Raw genomic sequence first — 23,839 nt, forward strand, 5'->3', positions numbered from 1 at the left:
AAGCAAGACTTCCGGGCCTGCGTTTTTAGCCATATCGTAGTATACGATAGGCTCTTAGTTTGACCCGAGCCGTCCGTCCGTAGTAGTGGCCGGGGTTGTCGCTTCGTTATCGTCAGATTTTAGCTTAAAAGGAACTTTATATTACCACAACCCACCGATAGGGGTTACTGGGCTCGGTTAGAGATTTAATTTTAATTAAAATTTTTTTGAGATCGCAGCCGCGATTCGAACCCGGGTCCCTCACGCAGAAGACGGACATTCTACCATTGAGCTATAGAGACTCGATAGAAACCCCGAGTTTTTTATTATTTATTCTTATCTCTAAAATGTCGGGGTGGTGTGGGGTGGGGTACCTCTTAATCTGTGGGGTCGGAAACTTTTGAATTTTTATCTGTGGGGTCGGATACTTATGAATTTGTATGTTTGGGGTTTTTATATTTATTTTCTTTTTATGTATGTGCTAATTAAATAGATAACGATTTTCCCCGTTTCGTTCTCGTTCGGTAGCTATCGTCATTTATGTTATGTTTGACTGGAACGTTTTGGCGGTTAATTCAAATGTGGGTTTAGATAGAGCTAACATAGTGTTAAAAGAGCGTTATGCGTTTGATCATTTTAGCATTGCTAAAGGTAATTCGAGGGGATAATCACTAAATTGCGTAATCACTATAACTAAACTTTCTCTTTCAAAAGTTTCTGGGCATAAGTCCTTGTTAGAAATTTATAAGATGCGGTAAGTGTGCATCGGCATAAGTCTATGTTGTAAACTCATCAAGGGGATTATCACTAAAAACTATCTGTTCTTCGATTCGCCGGAATATTAGAATTACAGCATAAGTAAATTTATACGGTTATAATTTAATCACTGTTTAGAGTAGGGAATCGAGGGGCTATTCACTCTGATTTTATGCACGGTAAATCAATTAAGCATTGAAAAAGATAGCGCTATTCACTCATTAGGGTAAGGTATAGAGGGGTTATCCACTCATTAGGGTAGGGTATAGAGGGGCTATTCACTCGTACGATATGGCTACTATTACGAGCCCTTGGGCTGTCTTGTTCTAACACTTTTAAGGCCCGACCAAACATAAAGATAGCATTATAGTGCAATATATTTCTTAAAGCAAGATATTGCAAGATAAAACTACCAAGAAATCCGGGGTTTGAGTTGTTGCCATGGCAACATGACCCCAACGGCAATATCGTAAAAATATTAATTAATTAATTTGATTTAAATGTAATTAATTCAAATGATTCAATGAGACTCTAAATTTATTAAGAAAAATAAACTATAAACCATAAAAAAAATTAATATTTGAGAACATTTTGTGTAAATGCAAATTAGCAAAAACGCATCTATTGTTTTGGCAAAAATTGCCAGTAATATTAGTTGCTTGGCAATAAGATTTTAAGTAACAATGGCCGTCACCAAATTAATTTAAAATAACTTAATTAATTTTAAACTCACTAACTCCCATAATATTTAAGATTAAAAAAAAGGTAATTAAAGTCATACGTAACGCAATTGGAACAGCAAAATTCAGCATTTCAGTTGAGGTAAATTGTAGTACAAGTCCAATGAGGTTGGATTTGACAACGCCCCTCTTTCAGTCACGTGTTCACCATTAATGATTTTTTTAATTGCAATTTCAACCTTTTTTCCGCTGATTGTATACTGAAATAGAATAAATTCAAATTAAACCTCAATTAAAATTTTACATTAAACCTCAATTAAAATTTTACATTAAACCTCAATTAAAATTTTACATTAAACCTCAATTAAAATTTTACATTAAACCTCAAATAAAATTTTAAATTAAACCTCAAATAAAATTTTAAATTAAACCTCAAATAAAATTTTAAATTAAACCTCAAATAAAATTTTATATTAAACCTCAAATAAAATTTTATATTAAACCTCAAATAAAATTTTATATTAAACCTCAATTAAAATTTTATATTAAACCTCAATTAAAATTTTATATTAAACCTCAATTAAAATTTTAAATTAAACCTCAATTAAAATTTTAAATTAAACCTCAATTAAAATTTTATATTAAACCTCAATTAAAATTTTATATTAAACCTCAATTAAAATTTTTAATTAATTTCTAATTTCTACAGAAAACTATTTTATTATAATATCTGGACCTTCATGACTTACAGAAATTGCGTGTGTATAATAATAAAATACATCCAAATTAAACCCAATTAATATTTGTTTTTTAATTGTTTTCATTTTTAAATTAATTTAACTTATAAATATATTTACTTAATTTTTTTTAATTATTACCTAACATTTTAATATAGAATATTTAAATTTAATTTTAATATCTGGACCTTCGTCAGTTTTACAGGCATCGCGTATTTAAATGTACTTTCAAAAGAACAGAGAAGCAAAATTAGTTTTTGTATAGTTTGTAAAAGTTTAACATCATCATGACATCTAAGAATCATATAACAAAGTTAATCTCCATTTTGTTCTTGTTTCAACATCGACAACAACTTGACCACGTTCTATGAACTCTCTTTACTTTCCTGACAAGTCGCACATTGCGCACGCGCGGTACCTCCCCCCTCACGAAGACATGTTAAAATTTCTCTTAACAAGTCGGTCTGCACACGGGACTCATATTTCAAATCTTCAGAATCATATTGCGTAACCATTCCGTCTAAACAACCCTCAATCTTTTCAGACAATTCCAGCTGTTTGGCAAAAGTATCTTGCAATTGTTGCACTTGCGCACTTAGCTTTTGAATTTCAGCAATAACGGGGCTTGATGCCGTTTCATGACTCATTTTGACTGTACAGTAATATTCTTGTCAATTCACGTTCATAAAGTAAACTTGTCGTCGCGATTGAAACTGAACTAGTAATACCTAGACTAGTAATGAAGAAATGTTGCAGCTACTCCCTTATATATCCTGATAGATAATATCATAAGTTTATAAGTGATATGTTCGCTCCATAAGTATGATTTGCACTACCTATACTGTTCATAATGCTACTGATAGACTTAGAGCAGCTCGAGATAACTAGTTCGAGAAGGAGAACGACAATTAAGCGATTCAATTCAATTGAAGTCCTAAGTAAACTCGGTGCATGGTGGTTAATTAATTTTGCAGCTAGGACCTATTCCATCTAGGCACTCCTATTTAGTCCGCATTACTAAGCCCAAATTTGACAGCAGCGCCCCACTCACTCACCAGGCCTCCCTCGCCGCTTTACCTCCTCTCGAATCTATGACCTACCTCACTCACTTCAAAATTACAAGCCTTTCAGTTTGTCATGACCAGATATTAAATAAACAGACTTATATTGAACATATCTTATAAACTTATGCTATTATCTACTGGTGATAACGAACAATATGAAATTTTTCTAAGCCTAAATGTTTTACTTTCATATTGCAAATTCATTTAATGATAAAAAGACAAATTTACAATTGCCAAGGTTGGGGGTAAAAATTATATAGTCACGTGTTTGAGGACCGTGTTTTCTTACAGAACCTCCAGGCAGGGATGTTAAATGCAACTTCAAACTCATAAGTAGTAGGCGCGTACTAAGAAAGATTTTTTCGCAATCCGCCGCCATTTTAATAAATGGCGCCCAGAAATGTAAAACAATCTTCTCTATGCAACAAAGTCCGCGCGTTTCAACCGATTTCGCAAATATTTAGTAGTGGACTGGTTTCCTTTAACCTTTAGACGGGTTGAATGGTCTTTTGGGTTCGAATTGTCGCCATCTTTTTAAATGGCGGCCAAAAACTTAAAAACCCTTCTTTATGGAATAACGTCCGCGTGAAAAGTAATAAAAAAATGCATCCCGACGGGCTGACGCGCAACGCCGAGGGCCTAATTTGCTCCTAGGTTGCTAGTTTCGTGTATAAATGCACTTTTTAAAGAACACATAAGCAAAACTTATTTTTGTATAATATAAGTTTATTTAATTAAGTTTAACAGTTTTCAGATTCATCATCTGAATCATAAAATAACAGTTCATCTTGTTTCTGTTTCAATTCTGTGATTTTAACATCGACACCGACTCTACCATGTTCCATGAACTGACGTAACCTCCGTGACAAGTCGCTTACGTCACAAGCACACTGCGCACGCGCCGTACCTCCCCCTTCACGAACTAAACTCAAAATCTCGTCTAACAAAGCGTTCTGCGCATCAGAATTAGCCTTCAAAGCAACGATCAAATTATTAGACATCACCATTTCGGCTTCTATAGCGTCTAATCTATTTTGTAATAAATCATGACGTTGTTCATGCAATTCCTGTTGTTGCGTTAAGGTATCTTGCAATTGTTGCACATGCGCACTTAGATTTATAAGTTCGGTAATCACGAGGCTAATGCTTGACGCGGAATCGTTTTGGGCCGCGTTAGGGTTAAGGATTTGATTTTGATTGGATGATAACATTCTTTTCAATTTACGTTCATACACCGAACGTGTACTTCTCGTGATTGGTCCGGGTACGAAACCGTTTTGGTACAAAATACGACGTAATTCGTCATCACCCAACGCGAGAATGTTAAACGCGGCCATTGTAAACTAAATTAATAGCAGACGACAGTTAACTTTACCCCTATCATCCGGGAATTTCCCGCTACCTCTATCTTTCGACGATAACAAATAATAAACCATAAATACGAATTTGCTAAGCCTAATAAATGTTTTAGTTTCATAGTACAACTATATTTGTTGATAAGAATACTTTATCTTTTCTTTTAAAGGAACTTTTCAACCTTTGTTTAATTGAACATTTAAACCCTTTGTTTAATTGAACATTTAAACCCTTAAAATTCCAAATTATACCTCAATTAAAATTCCAAATTATACCTCAATTAAAATTCCAAATTATACCTCAATTAAAATTCCAAATTATACCTCAATTAAAATTCCAAATTATACCTCAATTAAAATTCCAAATTATACCTCAATTAAAATTGCAAATTATACCTTAACTCAAATTTTTAATTAATTTCTAATTTCTACAGAAAACTATTATATTTTAATATCTGGACCTTCATGACTTACAGAAATTGCGTGTGTATAATAATAAAATACATCCAAATTAAACCCAATTAATATTTGTTTTTTAATTGTTTTCATTTTTAAATTAATTTAACTTTTAAATACATTTACTTAATTTTATTAATTATTACCCAATATTTTAATTTAATTTTACAGTTTTACAGGCATCGCGTATTTAAATGTACTTTCAAAAGAACAGAGAAGCAAAATTATTTTTTGTATAATTTGTAAAAGTTTAACATCATCATGACATCTAAGAATCATATTACAATAGTTAATCCCCATTTTGATCTTGTTTCAACTTTGACACCAACTTTACCACGTTCTATGAACTCTCTTTACTTTCCTGACAAGTCGCACATTGCGCACGCGCGGTACCTCCCCCATCACGAAGACATTTTAAAATTTGTTCTAACAAGTTGGTCTGCTCTTGGTTCTGACGTTTCAAATCTTCCAAAACAAAATACCTAGCCATTTCGCTGAATATATCAAACTCGAATTTTTCGAAAGAAACCCTCATCTCTTCATGCAATTCCTGTTGTTGCGCTAAGGTATCTTGCAGTTGTTGCACATGCGCACTTAGATTTATAAGTTCGGTAATCACGAGGCTAATGCTTGACGCGGAATCGTTTCGGGCCTCGTTAGGGTTAATGATTTGATTCTGATTGGATGATAACATTCTTTTCAATTTACGTTCATACACCGAACGTGTACTTCTCGTGATTGGTCCGGGTACGAAACCGTTTTGGTACAAAATTCGACGTAATTCGTCATCACCCAACGCGAGAATGTTAAACGCGGCCATTGTAAACTAAATTAATAGCAGACGACAGTTAACTTTACCCCTATCATCCGGGAATTTCCCGCTACCTCTATCTTTCGACGATAACAAATAATAAACCATAAATACGAATTTGCTAAGCCTAATAAATGTTTTAGTTTCATAGTACAACTATATTTGTTGATAAGAATTTATTTTTCCGATTAAAGGAAAAACATTTTACGATTTCAATGTTTAATTGAACTTACGTTAAAATTACCAAGGCTTATCTTAGTTATAAACGTCAAACGCAACGCAATTTAGTACAGGCAAAGGCAGGGCGTTGTGCGCAATATAATAATAATAATAATAATAATAATAAATTTAGTCCGACGTTTGTGATACAATTTTATTATTTTTATTATTAAAAAAAAAAAGAATACTGTTTTCCCGTTAAACTTGTCTCTAAGGCTAAGGCCTAAATCATCAACTTCTTATAGGGATTTACGGTCAACTAACAAATGTCCCAAATATATACTCAAAGGGGAACACCCCGGTATTCAGAAGGCAACGCGCGGCGGCGGCACCTTTGAGCTTTGAAGTCAGGGCGCCGACGCAGTGGGGTTTCCCCAGCTGCGAGGCTCGCTAAACTTCAATGATGCCGATTTAACAGTGTAGATACTACATACCAGGAGGGCTTTCCCCAAGAATGTAGCATTCCCCAGACAGACACAAATTACACAATTGAAGAATGCGGAAATATGGTACCGGAAATGATGGACACAATAGAAGCCGACTATTATTGGGAATGCGGAAATAATACCACTTCCTTTTTAGCTCCATCCACAATTATATCATGACTGAGTGACTTATAATTTAACGCCCAGACCGAACCGCTTCACTTAGGAAGTTGAAATTTCGCAGGGACGTTGTTCTTAACTAGTAGATGCCCATTAAGAAATATTTTTGTAATCCGCTGCCGCCATATTGAAAAATGGAGGCTATCCCTACCCTAGTCGCTATTTACGTTAATCGCGTAGTACTAATTAACTTATTAAGTATATGATTGGAATTAACCTTTAGCCCAATAGTCGGATTTTTTACGATTTCAAAGGTTATATTGAACTTATGATAAGAAAGATGACCAAGGCTTAAGAAACCAAGTCTTAACTACAATAATAGTGTTGTAATATATAAATTTGACTTACCGGTATATCAGTGATGGGTAGAATAATTGCGGGTACATGACGAGCGGAAAGTTGATTTCTAATGGACTTTTTAATATTTTCAACTAACTGATCAAAATTAACCGCGTCATCGCGAAGTTTTAAAAATAACACGACTCTTTCTTCGTTATCTTTCAAATTTTGCGAAACGCAAATGCTATCAGTTACTTCTTCAAACGTTTCAACTGCAAACGCGCAATTAATTATACAGTTAGGCCTAATTGAAATAATTATTAATATTAGGCTTAGTTATGGTTAGATTTACCTATATTGTAAATTTCGGAGCTGCCGAAACGTACTCCATTTGGATTAAGAGTACTGTCACTGGGATGGATATAAAAAAAAATGGCGGGAATTATAGTTCATAAGGTTAACAATAGATGGTTCTAGGGAATGCTTGGCGGGAAACATTATGATTGGAGGATTTTGAAGGTTAAAATTTGCAGGGAATTTTAGGATTGTTTGGTTTTAAAGGTCAATATTTCGAGGGGATTTCGTGATTGGAGGGCTTTAAGGTCAATATTTCAGGGGAATTTTATGATTGGAGGGTTTTAAAGGTCAACATTTGGCGGGAATTTTAGGATTGGAGGGTTTTAAAGGTCAGAATTTGGCGGGAATTTTATGATTGGATAACTTTAAAGGTCAATATTTCGGGGATTTTATGATCTGAGGGTTTTGAAGGTCAAAATTCGGCGGGGATTTTATGATTGGAGGATTTTAAAGGTCAAAATTCCGAGGGCAAACTACAGCGAAATTTCATGATTGGAGGATTTTAAGGGTCTAAATTTCGCGGGAATTTCATGAGTGGAATGTTTTAAAGGTCAAACTACGGCGGGGAATTTTATGATTGGAGGATTTTAAAGGTCAAAATTCCGAGGGAAGTTCATGATTGGAGGTTTTTAAAGGTCAAAATTTCGCGGGGAATTTTATGAGTGGAGAATTTTAAAGGTCAAAATTTCGCTGAATTTCGTGATTGGGGGGTTTGAAAGGTCAAACTACGGCGGGGAATTTTATGATTGGAGGATTTTAGAGGTCAAAATTTCGCGGGAATTTCATGATTGAAACATTTGAAGGTCAAAATACCGCGGTAATTTTATAATTTTGACAAATTAAAGCAAAAAATAGAGATTTTAAAGGAAAATGAAACAAGAAATTAACTTTTTAGATTATAATTAATAGAAAAAAACATAATTAAACTTACCTTCTACCAAGCATAACAACTCCTTTTGTTCTAGAATTAATAATACAGTAATCACCATGACTCCACACACCTAATTAAATTAAATGAAATAATTAAACTAATTAAGAAAACTAAATTAATTATTGAATAAAAATACTCAAAATACTCTAAAATACCTGTAAAATTACTGAAATAGGCCTTCTTATATTTAGCTCCATTATCATCGTTCCAAAAATGAGTGGGCATACTTGGAAAGGGTTTGGTACAAACCAACTCCCCTTTCTGGTCATAAACCGCGTTACCACTTTCATCAAAACATTCTACAGCCATGCCTAAACAACGGCACTGTATTTCACCACGGTAAACTGGTAAACTCATATTTTGACCAGCAAAGAGTGAAATTATGTCTGAACCACCGGTAATTGAACCCAAAAGGAGGTCCTTTTTTATGTCACGATATACATAATCAAATGAATGAGGTTTTAAAGGCGATCCCGAACTTAATATGGTGTGTAGTGATGTTAATTTGTGAGTTTCACCTGTGATTTTAATTAAATAATTGAATAAATTAACTAATTAAATTGATTAACTAATTTTTTTTTGTAGAAATTGAATAAATAATTATGGGAAAATTAATTTAACTAAGAAATTAATGAAATAATTTAGGGAAATTAAATTCAACTAAAAATTAATTGAAATTGAATAAATAATTATGGGGAAATTAATTTAACTAAGAAATTAATGAAATAATTTAGGGAATTTAAATTCAACTAAAAATTAATTGAAATAATTAAGGGAAATTAAATTAATGCACCTATAAAATTAATTGAAATAATTATGGGAAAATTAATTCAACTAAAAATTAATGATTAATTATGGGAAAATTAATTCAACTAAAAATTAATGATTAATTATGGGAAAATTAATTCAACTAAAAATTAATGATTAATTATGGGAAAATTAATTCAACTAAACATTAATGATTAATTAAGGGAAAATAAATTACTACAACTAAGAAATTAATGAAAAAATTAAGGGAAATTAAATTAATTCAAGTAAAATTAATGAAATAATTAAGGGAAAATTAAATTAATGCACCTATAAAATTAATTGAAATAATTAAGGGAAAATTAAATTAATGCACCTATAAAATTAATTGAAATAATTAAGGGAAAATTAAATTAATGCACCTATAAAATTAATTGAAATAATTAAGGTAAAATTAATTCAACTAAAAACTAATGATTAATTAAGGTAAAATTAATTCAACTAAAAACTAATGATTAATTATGGGAAAATTAATTCAACTAAAAATTAATGATTAATTATGGGAAAATTAATTCAACTAAAAATTAATGATTAATTATGGGAAAATTAATTCAACTAAAAATTAATGATTAACTATGGGAAAATTAATTCAACTAAAAATTAATGATTAATTAAGGGAAAATAAATTACTACAACTAAGAAATTAATGAAAAAATTAAGGGAAATTAAATTAATTCAAATAAAAATTAATGAAATAATCAAGGGAAAATTAATGTAATATTTAAGGGAAAATTAATGTAATAATTAAGGGAAAATTAATGCAATAATTAAGGGAAAATTCATTCATTAAAAAGTGAAATAATTAAGACAAAATTCATTAATTAATGAAATAATTAAGGGGAAAACAATTTAACTAAAGCATTTAGTAAAAAAAAAATTCCAGTGCAACTTTTCATAAATAATTTTTATTATTTTATTTTTTAACTTACGTGGTTTAAGTCCAATTTGTTCACAAACCGCTAAACCTTTAGCACTTGTTCCAACAACATTAATCCCAATTTTATCAACCAAATCCCAAATTGAAGTTTTTTTGGGATGAAATGGTGAACCTTCATATAAAACTATAGAACATCCCAAGGCTAATGCAGATACAAGCCAATTCCACATCATCCACCCAATCTAATATTAATTAAAATTAAACTTAATTTAATCCCAATTAAATAAGTTAATTAATAACTTACAGTTGTATAATAAAACACAATATCATTTTGTTTCAAATCCCCATGAAGAAAATGTTCTTTAACATGTTGAATTAAAGTTCCCTTAATATATTAATTAATTTTAAACAATAATTAATTTAATTGGGATTAAATTTAAGTTTGATTAATCTATACCCCAACTGAGTGAACCATTCCCTTAGGAGCCCCTGTGGTTCCTGATGAATATAATATGGCTAAAGGGTGATCAAAATCAACTTGAGTGAATTCTAACGAAGGTACAGATCCATCCGAGTTAATTCCCTCATTTAAAAACGTTTCTAATGAACAACTGTGAATTATTTTGGTTTAATTAATGACGTATTTGAATTCTTCATTTTGTAGGCTTTAAAATGAGAATAAGTTGGACAAAATTGGACCATATTTAATTTAAAATATTTAAATGTTTCTTTGAAGTCCAATTTTAGGCCTTTTTTTTAAGTCCAAAATTAGACCTTTTTCCAAGTCCAATATTAGACCCTTTTTAAGCCCAATATTAGACCCTTTTTAAGTCCAATATTAGACCCTTTTTAAGCCCAATATTAGACCCTTTTTAAGCCCAATATTAGACCCTTTTTAAGCCCAATATTAGACCCTTTTTAAGCCCAATATTAGACCCTTTTTAAGCCCAATATTAGACCTTATTTAAGCCCAATATTAGACCTTTTTTAAACCCAAAATTAGACCTTTTTTAAACCCAAAATTAGACCTTTTTTAAACCCAAAATTAGACCTTTTTTAAACCCAAAATTAGACCTTTTAAAACCCAAAATTAGACCTTTTAAAACCCAATATTAGACCTTTTTTAAGCCCAATATTAGACCTTTTTTAAGCCCAATATTAGACCTTATTTAAGCCCAACATCAGACCTTTTTTAAGCCCAACATCAGACCTTTTTTAAGCCCAACATCAGACCTTTTTTAAGCCCAACATCAGGCCCTTTCTTAAGCCCAATATTAGACCTTTTTTAAGCCCAAAATTAGACCTTTTTTAGGCCCAATATTAGACCTTTTTTAAGCCCAAAATTAGACCATTTTAAGCCCAAAATTAGACCTTTTAAGCCCAAAATTAGACCAATATTGAATAAAATCCCATCACACCCTAATATTTTTCAAAACCTTACCTTTTTGAAATGTTTGATATCAAATTTGTCACATCATTTTTAATATCAGATGTGACAACAACCTTTTCAAGTTCAGGCAAACCTTCAACTACTTCACGTAACTTATCTAAATGACTGTGAGTTTTCCCATTATAAATTACAGCATCAATTGAGAAAATAATTTTAGGCTTAATTTGACGAAAACGGTCTAAAACTGCCTAAAAATTAAACCCAAAATTAAACCTAATTAACCAATAACTCATTAATTAAAAAATATATTTGAACCTACAGTTACACCAAAATCAGGTGAAGTTGAGCTCCACAAAGCTCCAATTGCAGCAGTTGCTAAATAAGCTTCTAATGCAACTTGCCCATTTGTTAAATAGCCTACAACACAATCTCCCGTTTTTAGGCCTAATTTTTTCATTGCAGCAACATAAAGAGCTACTCTCTCATTTAACTCTTTAAATGTTACTTTAATTGGGTTTTCATGAGCCTCCCCTAATATTAATTAATGCTAAATTAATTAGATTTAAAGTTAATTTAATTTAAAATTACCGGTAATGTAAAGAGCAATTGCATTATCTTTCCTCCATAAAAGATTTTGAGCGTAATTTAATTTTGAGCCGATAAACCATTTAGGGATTTCATTAATTATCTTGGATGTATCAACGATCTATTTAATTTTAATTTAATTAATGTTAATTAATATTAATTAATTTTATTAATATATTAATTAATTTAATTAATATTAATATTAATTAATTTAAATAATATTAATTAATAATATTTAATTAATTTAATTAATTTAATTAATATTAATTAATTAATTTAATTAATATTAATTAATTAATTAATAATATTTAATTAATTAATAATATTTAATTAATTTAATTAATATTAATTAATTAATAATATTTAATTAATTTAATTAATATTAATTAATCAATAATATTTAATTAATTAATAATTAATATTAATTAATTAATAATTAATATTAATTAATTAATAATATTTAATTAATATTAAATTACTTGGGTGTAAGGTTTTGTAAGATTAATATTGCAAAATAATAAAACTTCCAACCAAAATTTGTCATAAAATTCTATAGACCATGCGTAAAGTTCGTCGTAATTTTCTATTTTAATTGTATAGTTAATTTAATTTTTAAATGTGTTTAATTAAGGTTTAAAGTACAACTTACCCAAATTAATATGATATTTTTCATTAATTTTATCCCTAAATTTATCCATATTGGTTGTGACGCGATTAGTTTGCCACATCTTAACACTTACTGGTACGTTGTCGGACATTTTAAATTATGTTTAATTAATTTTCCCGTTAAATTTAATGACGTTTTGTCCTTGAAAAGTTCGTCTTTGATACAAAAAATCGAAACTAAACTTCTTTAAGATTAAAATGTATCAAATTTCGCTTACTAAAGTTAAGTTTTATCTTTTAAAATGCTTATTATAAGGTTTTAAATTGATTTTATCTAATCTATTTAAGTTAAATGTATCAAATTAAAAAAAGTACATCATCTAACCGGCTTCTTCAATGCCGTAGACGGTGTAGCAGACGACTTATTTATCATAAATTCAAAATAAGGCTGTTCATAAGGAAAGTTTCTGTAGAAATATCAGAGACTCAGAGAGTCGTCTGCTAAAGTTTCTGATCTTTATAAAGATCTATTTTTAATTTCGCAGCCCAAATTTCGAGGTAAAACTACAAACTTAATTAGTTTAATCCAAAAGTAATTGTTAATTACTATTTATTAATATATAATACGGGCAAAAAATTAATATTAGTCCTAGAAAATTAGGCTTAAACCGCTAACCCTAACTAAAAACGTAAATTGACAGGACAAGGCTTAGGATGTTTGTTGTTATTGGGGGCGGTATTGCCGGGGTCACGTGCACGGAGCAGGTAAGTTTATTTAAATTATTGAAGCGGCATATTTAAAAAGTTAATTAAAATTAATTGACTGATATTAGTTAGCGGAATTACTCCCAAATGAACAAATAGTAATTGTATCTGCTTCTCCACTTGTTAAAGCATGTATTAATGTTAAAAAGGTACTTAATTAACAAACAGGGTACATTATAATTAGGCCTAATTAACTTAATTATAATTTAGATTAGTAAAGTTATGGAGGATTTTGATGTAGAGGAAAAATCCGCGTCTTATCTTGAAGCAAATTATCAAAATGTTAAAGTTATTTATGATAAAGCTACAAGTTTAAACAGTGAAACACACGTAATAATTATTACTAATTTAAACCTAATTATACGCAATTAATTAAATATAATTAATTAATTAGGAACTCTTTCTAAGTAATGGGGATATTTTAAAGTATAAAAAAATATGTTTATGTATTGGCGGAACACCAAAACTATTAGCTGATAACCCTTATGTTATTGGCATTAGAGATACCCAAACTATTTCGGTATGTAATTAAATTAACATAATTCCTAATTAACCAGTAATTAATTATTTAATTACGATTAATTAGGAATTTCAAGAGAAACTACAAGATTCTAAAAGAATTGTAGTTGTTGGTAATGGCGGGATTGCCACTGAATTAACGTAATTTAAATTAAATTAAAATAATTAAATTTCGTTAATTAGTTAATTAATTAAATATGGGGGTAATTAATTAGATACGAAATTGAAAATTGCGAAGTAATTTGGGCAATACGTCATGCTTCAATTGGAGCTACGTTTTTTGACGCTGGGGCCGCGGAATTTTTTCTGCCACATTTAACAGAAAATAAAGAAAAAGTTGAAACTGATTATTTACGTCGAGTTAAATATTCAATTTCAAACGAATCCTCCGGTAATTAAATTAAATTAATTAATTAACCCTAATTACCATATGCTAACGACAATTACTTAAGCGTCCAATCAAACCACTGGAAGCGCGTTAGGCCCTGATTGGTCAGCCAATCAGAATCTTAAAGCGAAGGTAGGTCAAACTAGGCTTAACATCGGACTTAAAAATAGGCCAAAAAAGGGCGCGAATTTTGTAACCAAGGCTTAAATACTTTTAGAACGACGTTAAAAATATACGCATAGAATATAAATGCGAAGTTAAACGCATAATTAGTAACGAGGAAGTAATTAAAAACAATATTGAAGTGGCAAGGCTTAGCGAAAACGAATCATTAGAAGAATGGCCTATTTTTGTGCAATTAACTAATGATAAAGTCTACGGTTGCAATTTCGTCGTCAGTGCAACTGGTGTAGTACCTAATACAGATATTGCAGTATCACCTCAAGAGGTACTAATTAAAGTTAGGTATAAAATTATGACCAAGGCTTAACTGACTAAGTTTCTAGCTTAAAATATCGCCGGAAGATGGGGGTATTGAAGTCAATAATCAAATGATTACGTCATGCATTGACGTATACGCCGCGGGGGATTGTTGCACTGCAACTTGGGAGAAAACTAAGACTTGGTTTCAAATGAGATTATGGACCCAAGCTCGTCAAATGGGTTATTACGCAGCTAATTGCATTTACACGCATTTAAGCAATCAAGATAATATCCCCGAAATTTGTTTTGATTTATTTACACACGTGACTAAATTTTTTGGATATAAGGTAATCATTAATTAGGTGGAAATGCGTCGTAACTTAAATGGGGAAAATTGTTTTAGGTTATTTTATTAGGCCTTTACAATTGCCAAGGCTTAGGAGAAGACTGCGAACTTCTACTGCGCATGACAAAGAGGAAGGAGTATATCAAAGTGGTGCTGCAAAATCACAGAATGGTCGGCGCCATTTTAATTGGTGAAACCGATTTGGAAGAAACGTTTGAGAATTTAATTTTAAACCAATTAGATTTGTCCTCTTATGGCGAGGATTTGTTAAACCCTGATGTTGATATTGAAGATTATTTCGATTAATAAAACGAATCCAATATTCCTTTGTCATTAATATATTCATTATTAAAAAGTACACCAATACATTCATCTCATTAAGGCCTATAATTTGAGTACCCACACTATATACATCCCCCAGCATGACGTCACAAATATCTAACCAATCACCATCAAATATAGCCCAACGTCATATAAACCCCAACCAATCAACATCAAGTACAGGCCAACGTCATATAAACCCAACCAATCACCATCAAGTATAGCCCAACGTCATATAAACCCAACCAATCACCATCAATTACAGCCCAACGTCATATAACCCCAACCAATCACCATCAATTACAGCCCAACGTCATATAAACCCCAACCAATCACCATCAATTACAGCCCAACGTCGTATAAACCCCAACCAATCACCATCAATTACAGACCAACGTCATATAAACCCAACCAATCACCATCAATTACAGCCCAACGTCATTAAACCCAACCAATCACCATCAATTACAGACCAACGTCGTATAAACCCAACCAATCACCATCAATTACAGACCAACGTCATATAAACCCCAACCAATCACCATCAAATATAGACCAACGTCATATAAACCCCAACCAATCACCATCAATTACAGCCCAACGTCATTAAACCCAACCAATCACCATCAATTACAGCCCAACGTCATATAAACCCCAACCAATCACCATCAATTACAGACCAACGTCGTATAAACCCCAACCAATCACCATCAATTACAGCCCAACGTCGTATAAACCCCAACCAATCACCATCAATTACAGACCAACGTCATATAAACCCAACCAATCACCATCAATTACAGCCCAACGTCATTAAACCCAACCAATCACCATCAATTACAGACCAACGTCATATAAACCCAACCAATCACCATCAATTACAGACCAACGTCGTATAAACCCCAACCAATCACCATCAATTACAGCCCAACGTCGTATAAACCCCAACCAATCACCATCAATTACAGACCAACGTCATATAAACCCAACCAATCACCATCAATTACAGCCCAACGTCATTAAACCCAACCAATCACCATCAATTACAGACCAACGTCATATAAACCCAACCAATCACCATCAATTACAGACCAACGTCGTATAAACCCCAACCAATCACCATCAATTACAGCCCAACGTCGTATAAACCCCAACCAATCACCATCAATTACAGACCAACGTCATATAAACCCAACCAATCACCATCAATTACAGCCCAACGTCATTAAACCCAACCAATCACCATCAATTACAGACCAACGTCATATAAACCCAACCAATCACCATCAATTACAGACCAACGTCATATAAACCCCAACCAATCACCATCAATTACAGACCAACGTCATACAAACCCCAACCAATCACCATCAAGTAATGAAAAACTTCCTCTAAACCCCATCGTCTTTGTACTCAAATAAAAGCTCTTAATGAGAGGAACACAAATATGTCCTTAATTCATCAATTAAACTAATTATATTCCATAATTATCACATTTAAATCAATAAGATCGATCTTGCAATTGAAATTAATATTAAATGGAACCTAGTGCAATTTTATCTGGGCGTATTATGAAAATAACAGCGTGCACTAAAGCTGTCAGTTCACAAAAATAGGCTTGTAACGTAAGTTTTGTTGTGTTTTGACGTTTCCATGGTAACCTCGACGCGTATCTAGCGGCAAATATTTAGCCGCGAAAAACTATCGTTAGCACATTTTACCTTGGACACTTACCTGGGACAGTTGCGACAGAATTCCAGGTGAGTTTGTTGTCTTTTTCCTGTAGAGTCCGTTATTTGATCTGGCTCTCTGTGGGGTGGTAGTCCGGGGCTCTACTAAATCGATATATGCGGGTTCCAACAGGTTGGTTTCAGGTTACCTGTAGGATAGGGTTATCTGTCTATAGTGTAATTCAATACTTGTATGCAAATCAACTGAATATCATGTATAATTATGCAGAAAATGTCTTAATTTAAACAAAGACTTAATTTAAAAGCAAGGATAATATCGGTATCGGATGCCTGAATGGGCAGATATTGAAATTTTAAATTTATAAAAAAGTGCGTAATTTTAGCATAAGTTTATAAGTGATATGTTCCTTCCATAAGTTTGTTTAATTAATATCTGGTCATGCCAAACTGAAAGGCTTGTAATTTTGAAGTGAGTGAGTGAGTGAGGTAGGTCATAGATTCGAGGAGGTAAAGCGAGGGAGGCCTGGTGGGTGAGTGAGGTAGGTCATAGATTCGAGGAGGTAAAGCGAGGGAGGCCTGGTGAGTGAGTGAGGTAGGTCATAGATTCGAGGAGGTAAAGCGAGGGAGGCCTGGTGAGTGAGTGAGGTAGGTCATAGATTCGAGGAGGTAAAGCGAGGGAGGCCTGGTGAGTGAGGTGGCGCTGCTGTCAAATTTGGGCTTAGTAAGTTCAGACTAAATAGGACTTAGATGGAATAGGTCCTAGCTGCAAAATTAATTAACCACCACCGAGTGTACTTAGGACTTCAATTGACTCGCTCCCCCTCGTTCTCCTGATCTCGAACTAGTTATCTCGAGTTGTCTGTAAGTCTCTCAGTAGCATTACGAATCGTATAGGTAGTTCATATCATACTTATGGAGCGAACATATCACTTATAAACTTATGGTTATAGCTTTAGAAATCCAAATAATAGACAAAGATGTCTATTAAAGAGATAAAAGCATATAAATCAACAGATTTACATGAAATAAACTTCATCCGTTGCGACAATGAATCATATTTGTTGCCTTTTTAAAACTCTATTATAATAAACAGAACTAAAACGCCCATGAACAATTAGGGGCTGCATTATTTTATTGCTCCTTATCACGAGAAACCCTTGTAATAAAACAGGGTTCGAAAGGTCATGCATGTACAAGCAATATTTCATTACTAAGTGAGTTCATTTATGCTAAAAGTGGATCATAAGTTATGGCCTTAATATTTCCCCCGATTTTGAAAAATCAAAGATAAACTTTAAACTTTCAAAGCTATAATAATAATACTTGTCATGTATTTGTTAAAAATCTAATTTCATACTTCGATTTTGTTCAATAATATAAATTGGTTCTGCTGTTTATGTTATGACAAAATAGCGTGCCATGAAAATAGGAGAGACTAAATTGGTTTTGTTTTTAATTTATTTCAAAGCAATTTTTCAAAAACTAACTGAAAACAATTGCATTTATTGCAAATGAACTGTACCAGGAATGCATACAGCTAATTAGGAATAATTGTACCTCCATATGTATGTTTGCTGTGGCATAGGGGGCTAGCCACTACCCCTCTATGCATTGTAAAGGGACCCACCTGTAAACAAGCCACAGTCTTAGTGTAGAAATCCCTTCATAGACAAAGATAGTCTGACGTCGCGCAGACCCCCCCTCTGGTTGGAATTTTTGCGCGTAGAATACTGTTTCCAACCGTTAGGGGGATGAAACTCCAGTAAGAGATAGAAGGGTGTGACGTATCAGGGTCAGAACTGTTACCTAGCTCCCTATTCTACAGCGTCACACCTAATAATTCTGATGACGTCTTTCTAACTGTCGCTTCATTGGTTGGGTAGCAACGCTAGTTCCTAGGCGCACGCGCAAGGGTCAACAGATAGATTATAAATTCGCGAGGTAAAATTAGTCTAGGTAGCTCCTCCCATAAATTCCGCATAGATAAACGTTGAGTAAAAATAAATGTAACACAATCATTCCTAGTAGCTGTATGTATTCCTAAGAATTTCTACTCCGAAATATGACAATTTTTGTGTGTTTGAAGTCGAAACAGTCTAAAATATTACGAAAGGCGTCTATGGATTGAAATTTCAATATCAGGCAACGTTATCTAAGGTTTCTAGATTTGTTTACAACAATTTAACACCTTTAATTTTCACGAAAACTTTTAACAATTGTACCTTAAAAGGAGCATTTCGGATTCGGAAGTAGGGGGAGGGTAGGAGGGGGATACAAAATTCTAAGCCCCGCCCATAACGCCCGTTTCTATGTTGTACGGGAGACCAATTACAGTAACAGTATGGGCTATCTTTAGTTTTAGCACACGACACATCGCGTGCTGAACTTATAGTTCTAGGAACGTATTTACGTCCTTTGGATTTGAGTTTTTGGAAATTTTCCACATCATTATTTATATTAAGTCAATCTCTAATGCGGTTTAAGCCTAGCGCCTTTTTTCTCGCGCGACAACTTATCCTGAATAAGGTTTAACATGAAGAAAAACCGGTTTTAAATCTGAATTTACTTTCAAGTTAACTTGACGAAAATCAGACTTTTTCTAAATTAGGGTTATTATCCAACTGTTTATTGTTCTCGCCTGTTTGTGAGGCGACGACAGGTTAACCTGAATAAGGTTTAACATAGGTAAAACCGGTTTTAAATCTGAACTTACTACCAAGTTAACTTGACGAAAATAGAAATGTTTTTACTTTGGTCAGGCGTTCACATAAGTTCATAAGATATGTTCATTCCATAAGTTTGTTTAATTAATCTCTGGTCATGACAAACTGAAAGGCTTGTAATTTTGAAGTGAATGAGTGAGTGAGGTAGGTCATAGATTCGAGTCTGAGGTAAAGCGAGGGAGGCCTGGTGAGTGGTGAGGAGCTGCTGTCAAAGGGGGCTTAGTAATGCGGACTAAATAGGACCATGAGTTAATAATATGTTAGCTCCCTATAAGTTACTCAGGCTCCATAGGCGTAATGTATCCAGCGATTTCTTCTCATTTCGCCCGCGCGGGAAAAAATCCGAATGTTGCGCTCTCTCTTGTCGAAAAAAAATCCCGCTCGAACGGCTCCTCGACCTCGAGTCGTCGGCTGCTTTTTCACCAAGGGAGTGTTTTAGTCGTGAATTTTTATGTTTTAACAATTTAACATTTAATCATGGCGTTTGTGTCAGTACTGAGACAAAAAATGCACGAACTCAATGCAATTTTCCGATATTGATAAAGAATGCTAAAGATAAGAGTTTTTTTTTTTTTTTTTTTTTTTGCCACCGACTAACACTAGTGCTTAGCCGTTAGGCCTTGAGCACCAGGAAGAATTGAGCGGGAGACCCTACGCGGCCCAGCACTGACGGGGGCCGCTAGGTCGTATGTGTATAAGCAGGGAAGGAAATGAGGTTTACTTGGGAGGTGACGGAAGGTGGAATTGGGGTAAGTCACCTCCGGCGGACACGGGACAGTCGGCACCTATAGGGTAGGATCGCCGACATGTGTCGTATTCCCTCAAACTTTGCCGCCCAGAAGCTTGGCTTACAGGAGTGCGCCACACTCCCGGGTAAAGATAAGAGTTGTTATTGTGACTTGAAACGAGAAAATTATACAACTGAGTTAAATCCAATCCACTTAAACTGTTTTCTTAACCACGTCTTAACCGAGGCTACTGAGCGAAAAATTCGGCTGCTTGAATAGCTCCGATATCATTGGCTAGCTTCCACTACACGCGCTTCCGGGGAAAAACCGGAAAGAAGAGTAAAGAAGATTTTCGTTCCCGTGGCGGCCGCAGAGCGTCGCATATAATTGGGAAGCCGGCGGCGCGGGAGAAAACGCTGGAGTATAAAAATGAATTGCCTGAGTAACTTATAGGGAGCTAACATATTATTAACTCATGATAGGACCTAGATGGAATAGGTCCTAGCTGCAAAATTAATTAACCACCACCGAGTGTACTTAGGACTTCAATTGAATTCTCGCTTCCGTCGTTCTTCTTCTCGAACTAGTTATCTCGAGCTGCTCTAAGTCTCTCAGTAACATTACGAATCGTATAGGTAGTGCATATCATACTTATGGAGCGAACATATCACTTATAAACTTATGGTGTTTATGGGTGTCTTTTAGGCTACGACAGATTAACCTGAATACGGATTAACATATAGAAAAATTTAGTTTTAAATGCGAGAATAGTGGCTAGTTATACTATACTTGACGTTAATTATTGTATTTTTGCCCCCCCCCCCGGGAGTAAATTTGGGTTTAAGGTTTAATTAAGCTTTAAATCTGTTTTGGTCATTCACATCACGTAGTTTGATAAACACTTTTGGCTTCACGCTGAAAGCTCCAGTAATATTTACGTGACAGCGTTATGACGCAAAGAGTGGCCTACTTTAACGGTTAATGTAAAATATGGATTTCGTTACCCAAAACGCGTCAGTTACGAGAAAATTATAGCGCCAGTAAAAAGTAAACAAAAAACCAAACCAAACCAAAAGGCTTAGCAATTTAGTTAGTCCCGCGAGAGTCAAGTAAATTGGTAGAAGGTTTCAAATCTTATTTAAAAGTAGGTATTATCAGGGATAGATTTAATTTTAGAAGTAGGAATGGAGAACAGAGTAATGTGGCTGGGCGCGCGTCAAAGTCCCGGACCCCTTTCCACGGGACGGGGGGGGGGTATGAAAGTAGAGGCGGTGGTCATAGCGACAGAGGTAAAAAGGAATTACGTCACTATTTTTCGCCGTCCCCGCATCAGCAACGTCATCAAAACGTAGGGTTTAAGTGAGCAGCCAATAAGATAATTTAAACTTTTCGTTACGTGTTGGTTGGAGGGAGGGGCATATCTATACTGGGGGGGGGGCTATGAGTCGGACTACTGAACATAGGACCCACTACCACCCTTTTTGGAGCACCTGTTCCATGGCATAAGGCCTTCTAACAATTTCTGTTACTCTCCCAAACAGATTCATATCCCCTAAAAAACCATGTCCAGCCCACCGCCATTATGCACGGCATTGTCAGGGTACGAGTGCAGTTTTTGCGATCAAAATCTAAGTCCCTGGATGACACGTGAAGAAGCTGAGAAACCGGAAGCAGCGGGAGGAGCGCCTGATCAAGCCGGGGTTTATGTCTATGGTCTTTGTCAAAGCGAGGCCCGGACCGACGTGGTCTTTATTGGACGCAGTAATAGCTCCATAAGGGCTAAATTACTAGACGAAATGGGGGACATGGACTCTAAATTGCAAGAGTATTTGAAAAAACACGGGGACACGGTACGTATCAGGTTTGCCGTTAATGACGACGACTCCGGATGTTCGGAATCTGACCTGATATGCGAGCATTGGAAAACCGCCAAAAAATTACCCAAATTTTGTAGAAAATGGCCCGACCGACAGGGTAGTATTGATCAGTGATCTTTAAAAATATTTCCCCCATTTTTGTGCTTTGTAAATTTTAAAAATTTTAGCTTGAAAACATTGCATTTTCCCTAACTAAAAGTTAAAAAAATAAAACGTAACAAAACAAACCAGAGACCAAGGCCTAAGGGTTAATAATACAATAACCAACGGACATTTTACGTCCTAAAAACTCTACTTAATTTTAAATCGCTTTAATATGTTAAATATATAAGCATTGTTATAAATATTGTGGCCAAAGTAGGCTTGAGATACTTAAAAAATATTATTTAAATAAGTTAAATTAAATTAAATTTTCGTAACCCTAACCTAACTCGTGTTTAAAGTAATTTAAAAGTTAAACTTACGATACTTGATGTAATGTTAATTGTAGTTTTCGAGAGTTCGTTGTTTCGTAGCTAAAATTCCGTACGAATTATTTTAATTTAATTAATTAAATTAATTAACGTTTAAAAATCCGACAAGACAAAGCACACAGTTGATGAAATTCAAATTTTAAAGCAGACGACAGGGTTTACCTTTTTTCAATCTAAAACGGGCTGAAAATAAGCAGTTAAATAACTTGAATCTTTAGAAAAATAGGCTTAATAATTTAAATTATACAATCTAAATGAATCGATCAAAAAGTTTAATATTTACGATCAAAAATAATATAAAATGCTTTTAAAATTTTAAATATATCAAATTCTAATGTTATTTCAATTAAAAATTTAATATAAATTATATTTAAGAAAAAATAAAAATTAAAAACACATTTCTCAGATTTCTGGCTTTGTTACCCCAAAACGTTTTACATCCAATGATCAAATTTTGTGACTTTTTTGACCTAAAAATATTAAATAAAATAAAAGGAATTTTTCCACAAATTAAGTTTTGTTTCATTAAATCTTTATTTCTCTTTCAATGCTTTTTTTTTTAAATCGGAGACGAAGCACACAGTTGAGTGAGTTGACAACCTGCAAATTCAAATTTTAAAGCAGACGACAGGGTTTACCTTTTTATCTAAAATGAGCTGAAAATAAGCAACTAAAAGGTGGAACTCATAAACGTCGGACGCAACGCAATTTAGTACAGGCAAAGGCAGGGCGTCGTGCGCAAAAGGCGGAAGTTTGCGCACGACGCCCTACCTTTGCTTGTACTAAATTGCGTTGCGTCCGACGTTTATGAATCCCACCTTTTAAATTAATCTTCAAATTCAAATTTTAAAGCAGACGACAGGGTTTACCTTTTTATCTAAAACGGGCTGAAAATAAGCAACTAAAACTTCAAATTTCAAAATTTAGGCTTAATAATTTAAATTATACAATCCAAATGAATCGATCAAAACGTTTAATATTTACGATCAAAAATAATATAAAATGCTTTTAGAATTTTAAATACATTAAATTCTAATGTTATTTCAATTAAAAAGACCTAAAAATATTAAATAAAATAAAAGGAATTTTTC

At 33.4% G+C, this 23,839-nt stretch overlaps 3 protein-coding genes across 5 annotated transcripts; 2 read left to right on the forward strand and 1 right to left on the reverse strand.

Moving 5' to 3' along the window:
• Positions 1–1,254: 1,254 nt before the first annotated feature.
• Positions 1,255–12,983, reverse strand: LOC149615737 (acetoacetyl-CoA synthetase-like). Its single transcript, XM_089857310.1, has 14 exons — positions 12,773–12,983; positions 12,538–12,710; positions 12,368–12,471; positions 11,892–12,009; positions 11,623–11,834; positions 11,355–11,551; positions 10,371–10,524; positions 10,218–10,298; positions 9,966–10,155; positions 8,385–8,747; positions 8,230–8,299; positions 7,294–7,352; positions 7,011–7,213; positions 1,255–1,675 (listed from the first exon to the last, which is right to left on the reverse strand). Exons 2-14 carry the CDS (start codon positions 12,644–12,646, stop codon positions 1,541–1,543), a joined length of 1,995 nt encoding a protein of 664 aa, XP_089713436.1. The 5' UTR covers positions 12,647–12,710; positions 12,773–12,983; the 3' UTR covers positions 1,255–1,540.
• Positions 12,984–13,056: 73 nt separating this feature from the next.
• On the forward strand, positions 13,057–15,268 carry Pyroxd1 (pyridine nucleotide-disulfide oxidoreductase domain 1). 2 transcript variants are annotated; one of them, XM_089857311.1, is made up of 10 exons: positions 13,057–13,259; positions 13,328–13,408; positions 13,470–13,589; positions 13,654–13,779; positions 13,846–13,919; positions 13,994–14,169; positions 14,231–14,298; positions 14,384–14,614; positions 14,673–14,936; positions 14,993–15,268. In XM_089857311.1, exons 1-10 carry the CDS (start codon positions 13,209–13,211, stop codon positions 15,239–15,241), a joined length of 1,440 nt encoding a protein of 479 aa, XP_089713437.1. In that variant the 5' UTR covers positions 13,057–13,208; the 3' UTR covers positions 15,242–15,268. The 2 variants fall into 2 exon arrangements, with proteins under 2 accessions (XP_089713437.1, XP_089713438.1); XM_089857312.1 differs by lacking the exon at positions 13,328–13,408.
• A 4,566-nt stretch (positions 15,269–19,834) lies between these two features.
• Positions 19,835–23,152, forward strand: LOC149615739 (uncharacterized). 2 transcript variants are annotated; one of them, XM_089857315.1, is made up of 3 exons: positions 19,835–20,819; positions 20,881–20,997; positions 21,940–23,152. In XM_089857315.1, exon 3 carries the CDS (start codon positions 21,961–21,963, stop codon positions 22,387–22,389), a length of 429 nt encoding a protein of 142 aa, XP_089713441.1. In that variant the 5' UTR covers positions 19,835–20,819; positions 20,881–20,997; positions 21,940–21,960; the 3' UTR covers positions 22,390–23,152. The 2 variants fall into 2 exon arrangements, with proteins under 2 accessions (XP_089713441.1, XP_089713440.1); XM_089857314.1 differs by having other exon boundaries at positions 19,835–20,997.
• Positions 23,153–23,839: the final 687 nt, after the last annotated feature.

The sequence above is a fragment of the Phalangium opilio genome, unplaced genomic scaffold (assembly GCF_054372755.1).
Source record: "Phalangium opilio isolate 3A_F unplaced genomic scaffold, DU_Popi_V2 ptg000217l_1, whole genome shotgun sequence".
In the NCBI taxonomy this organism is placed as follows: Eukaryota; Metazoa; Arthropoda; class Arachnida; order Opiliones; family Phalangiidae; genus Phalangium; species Phalangium opilio.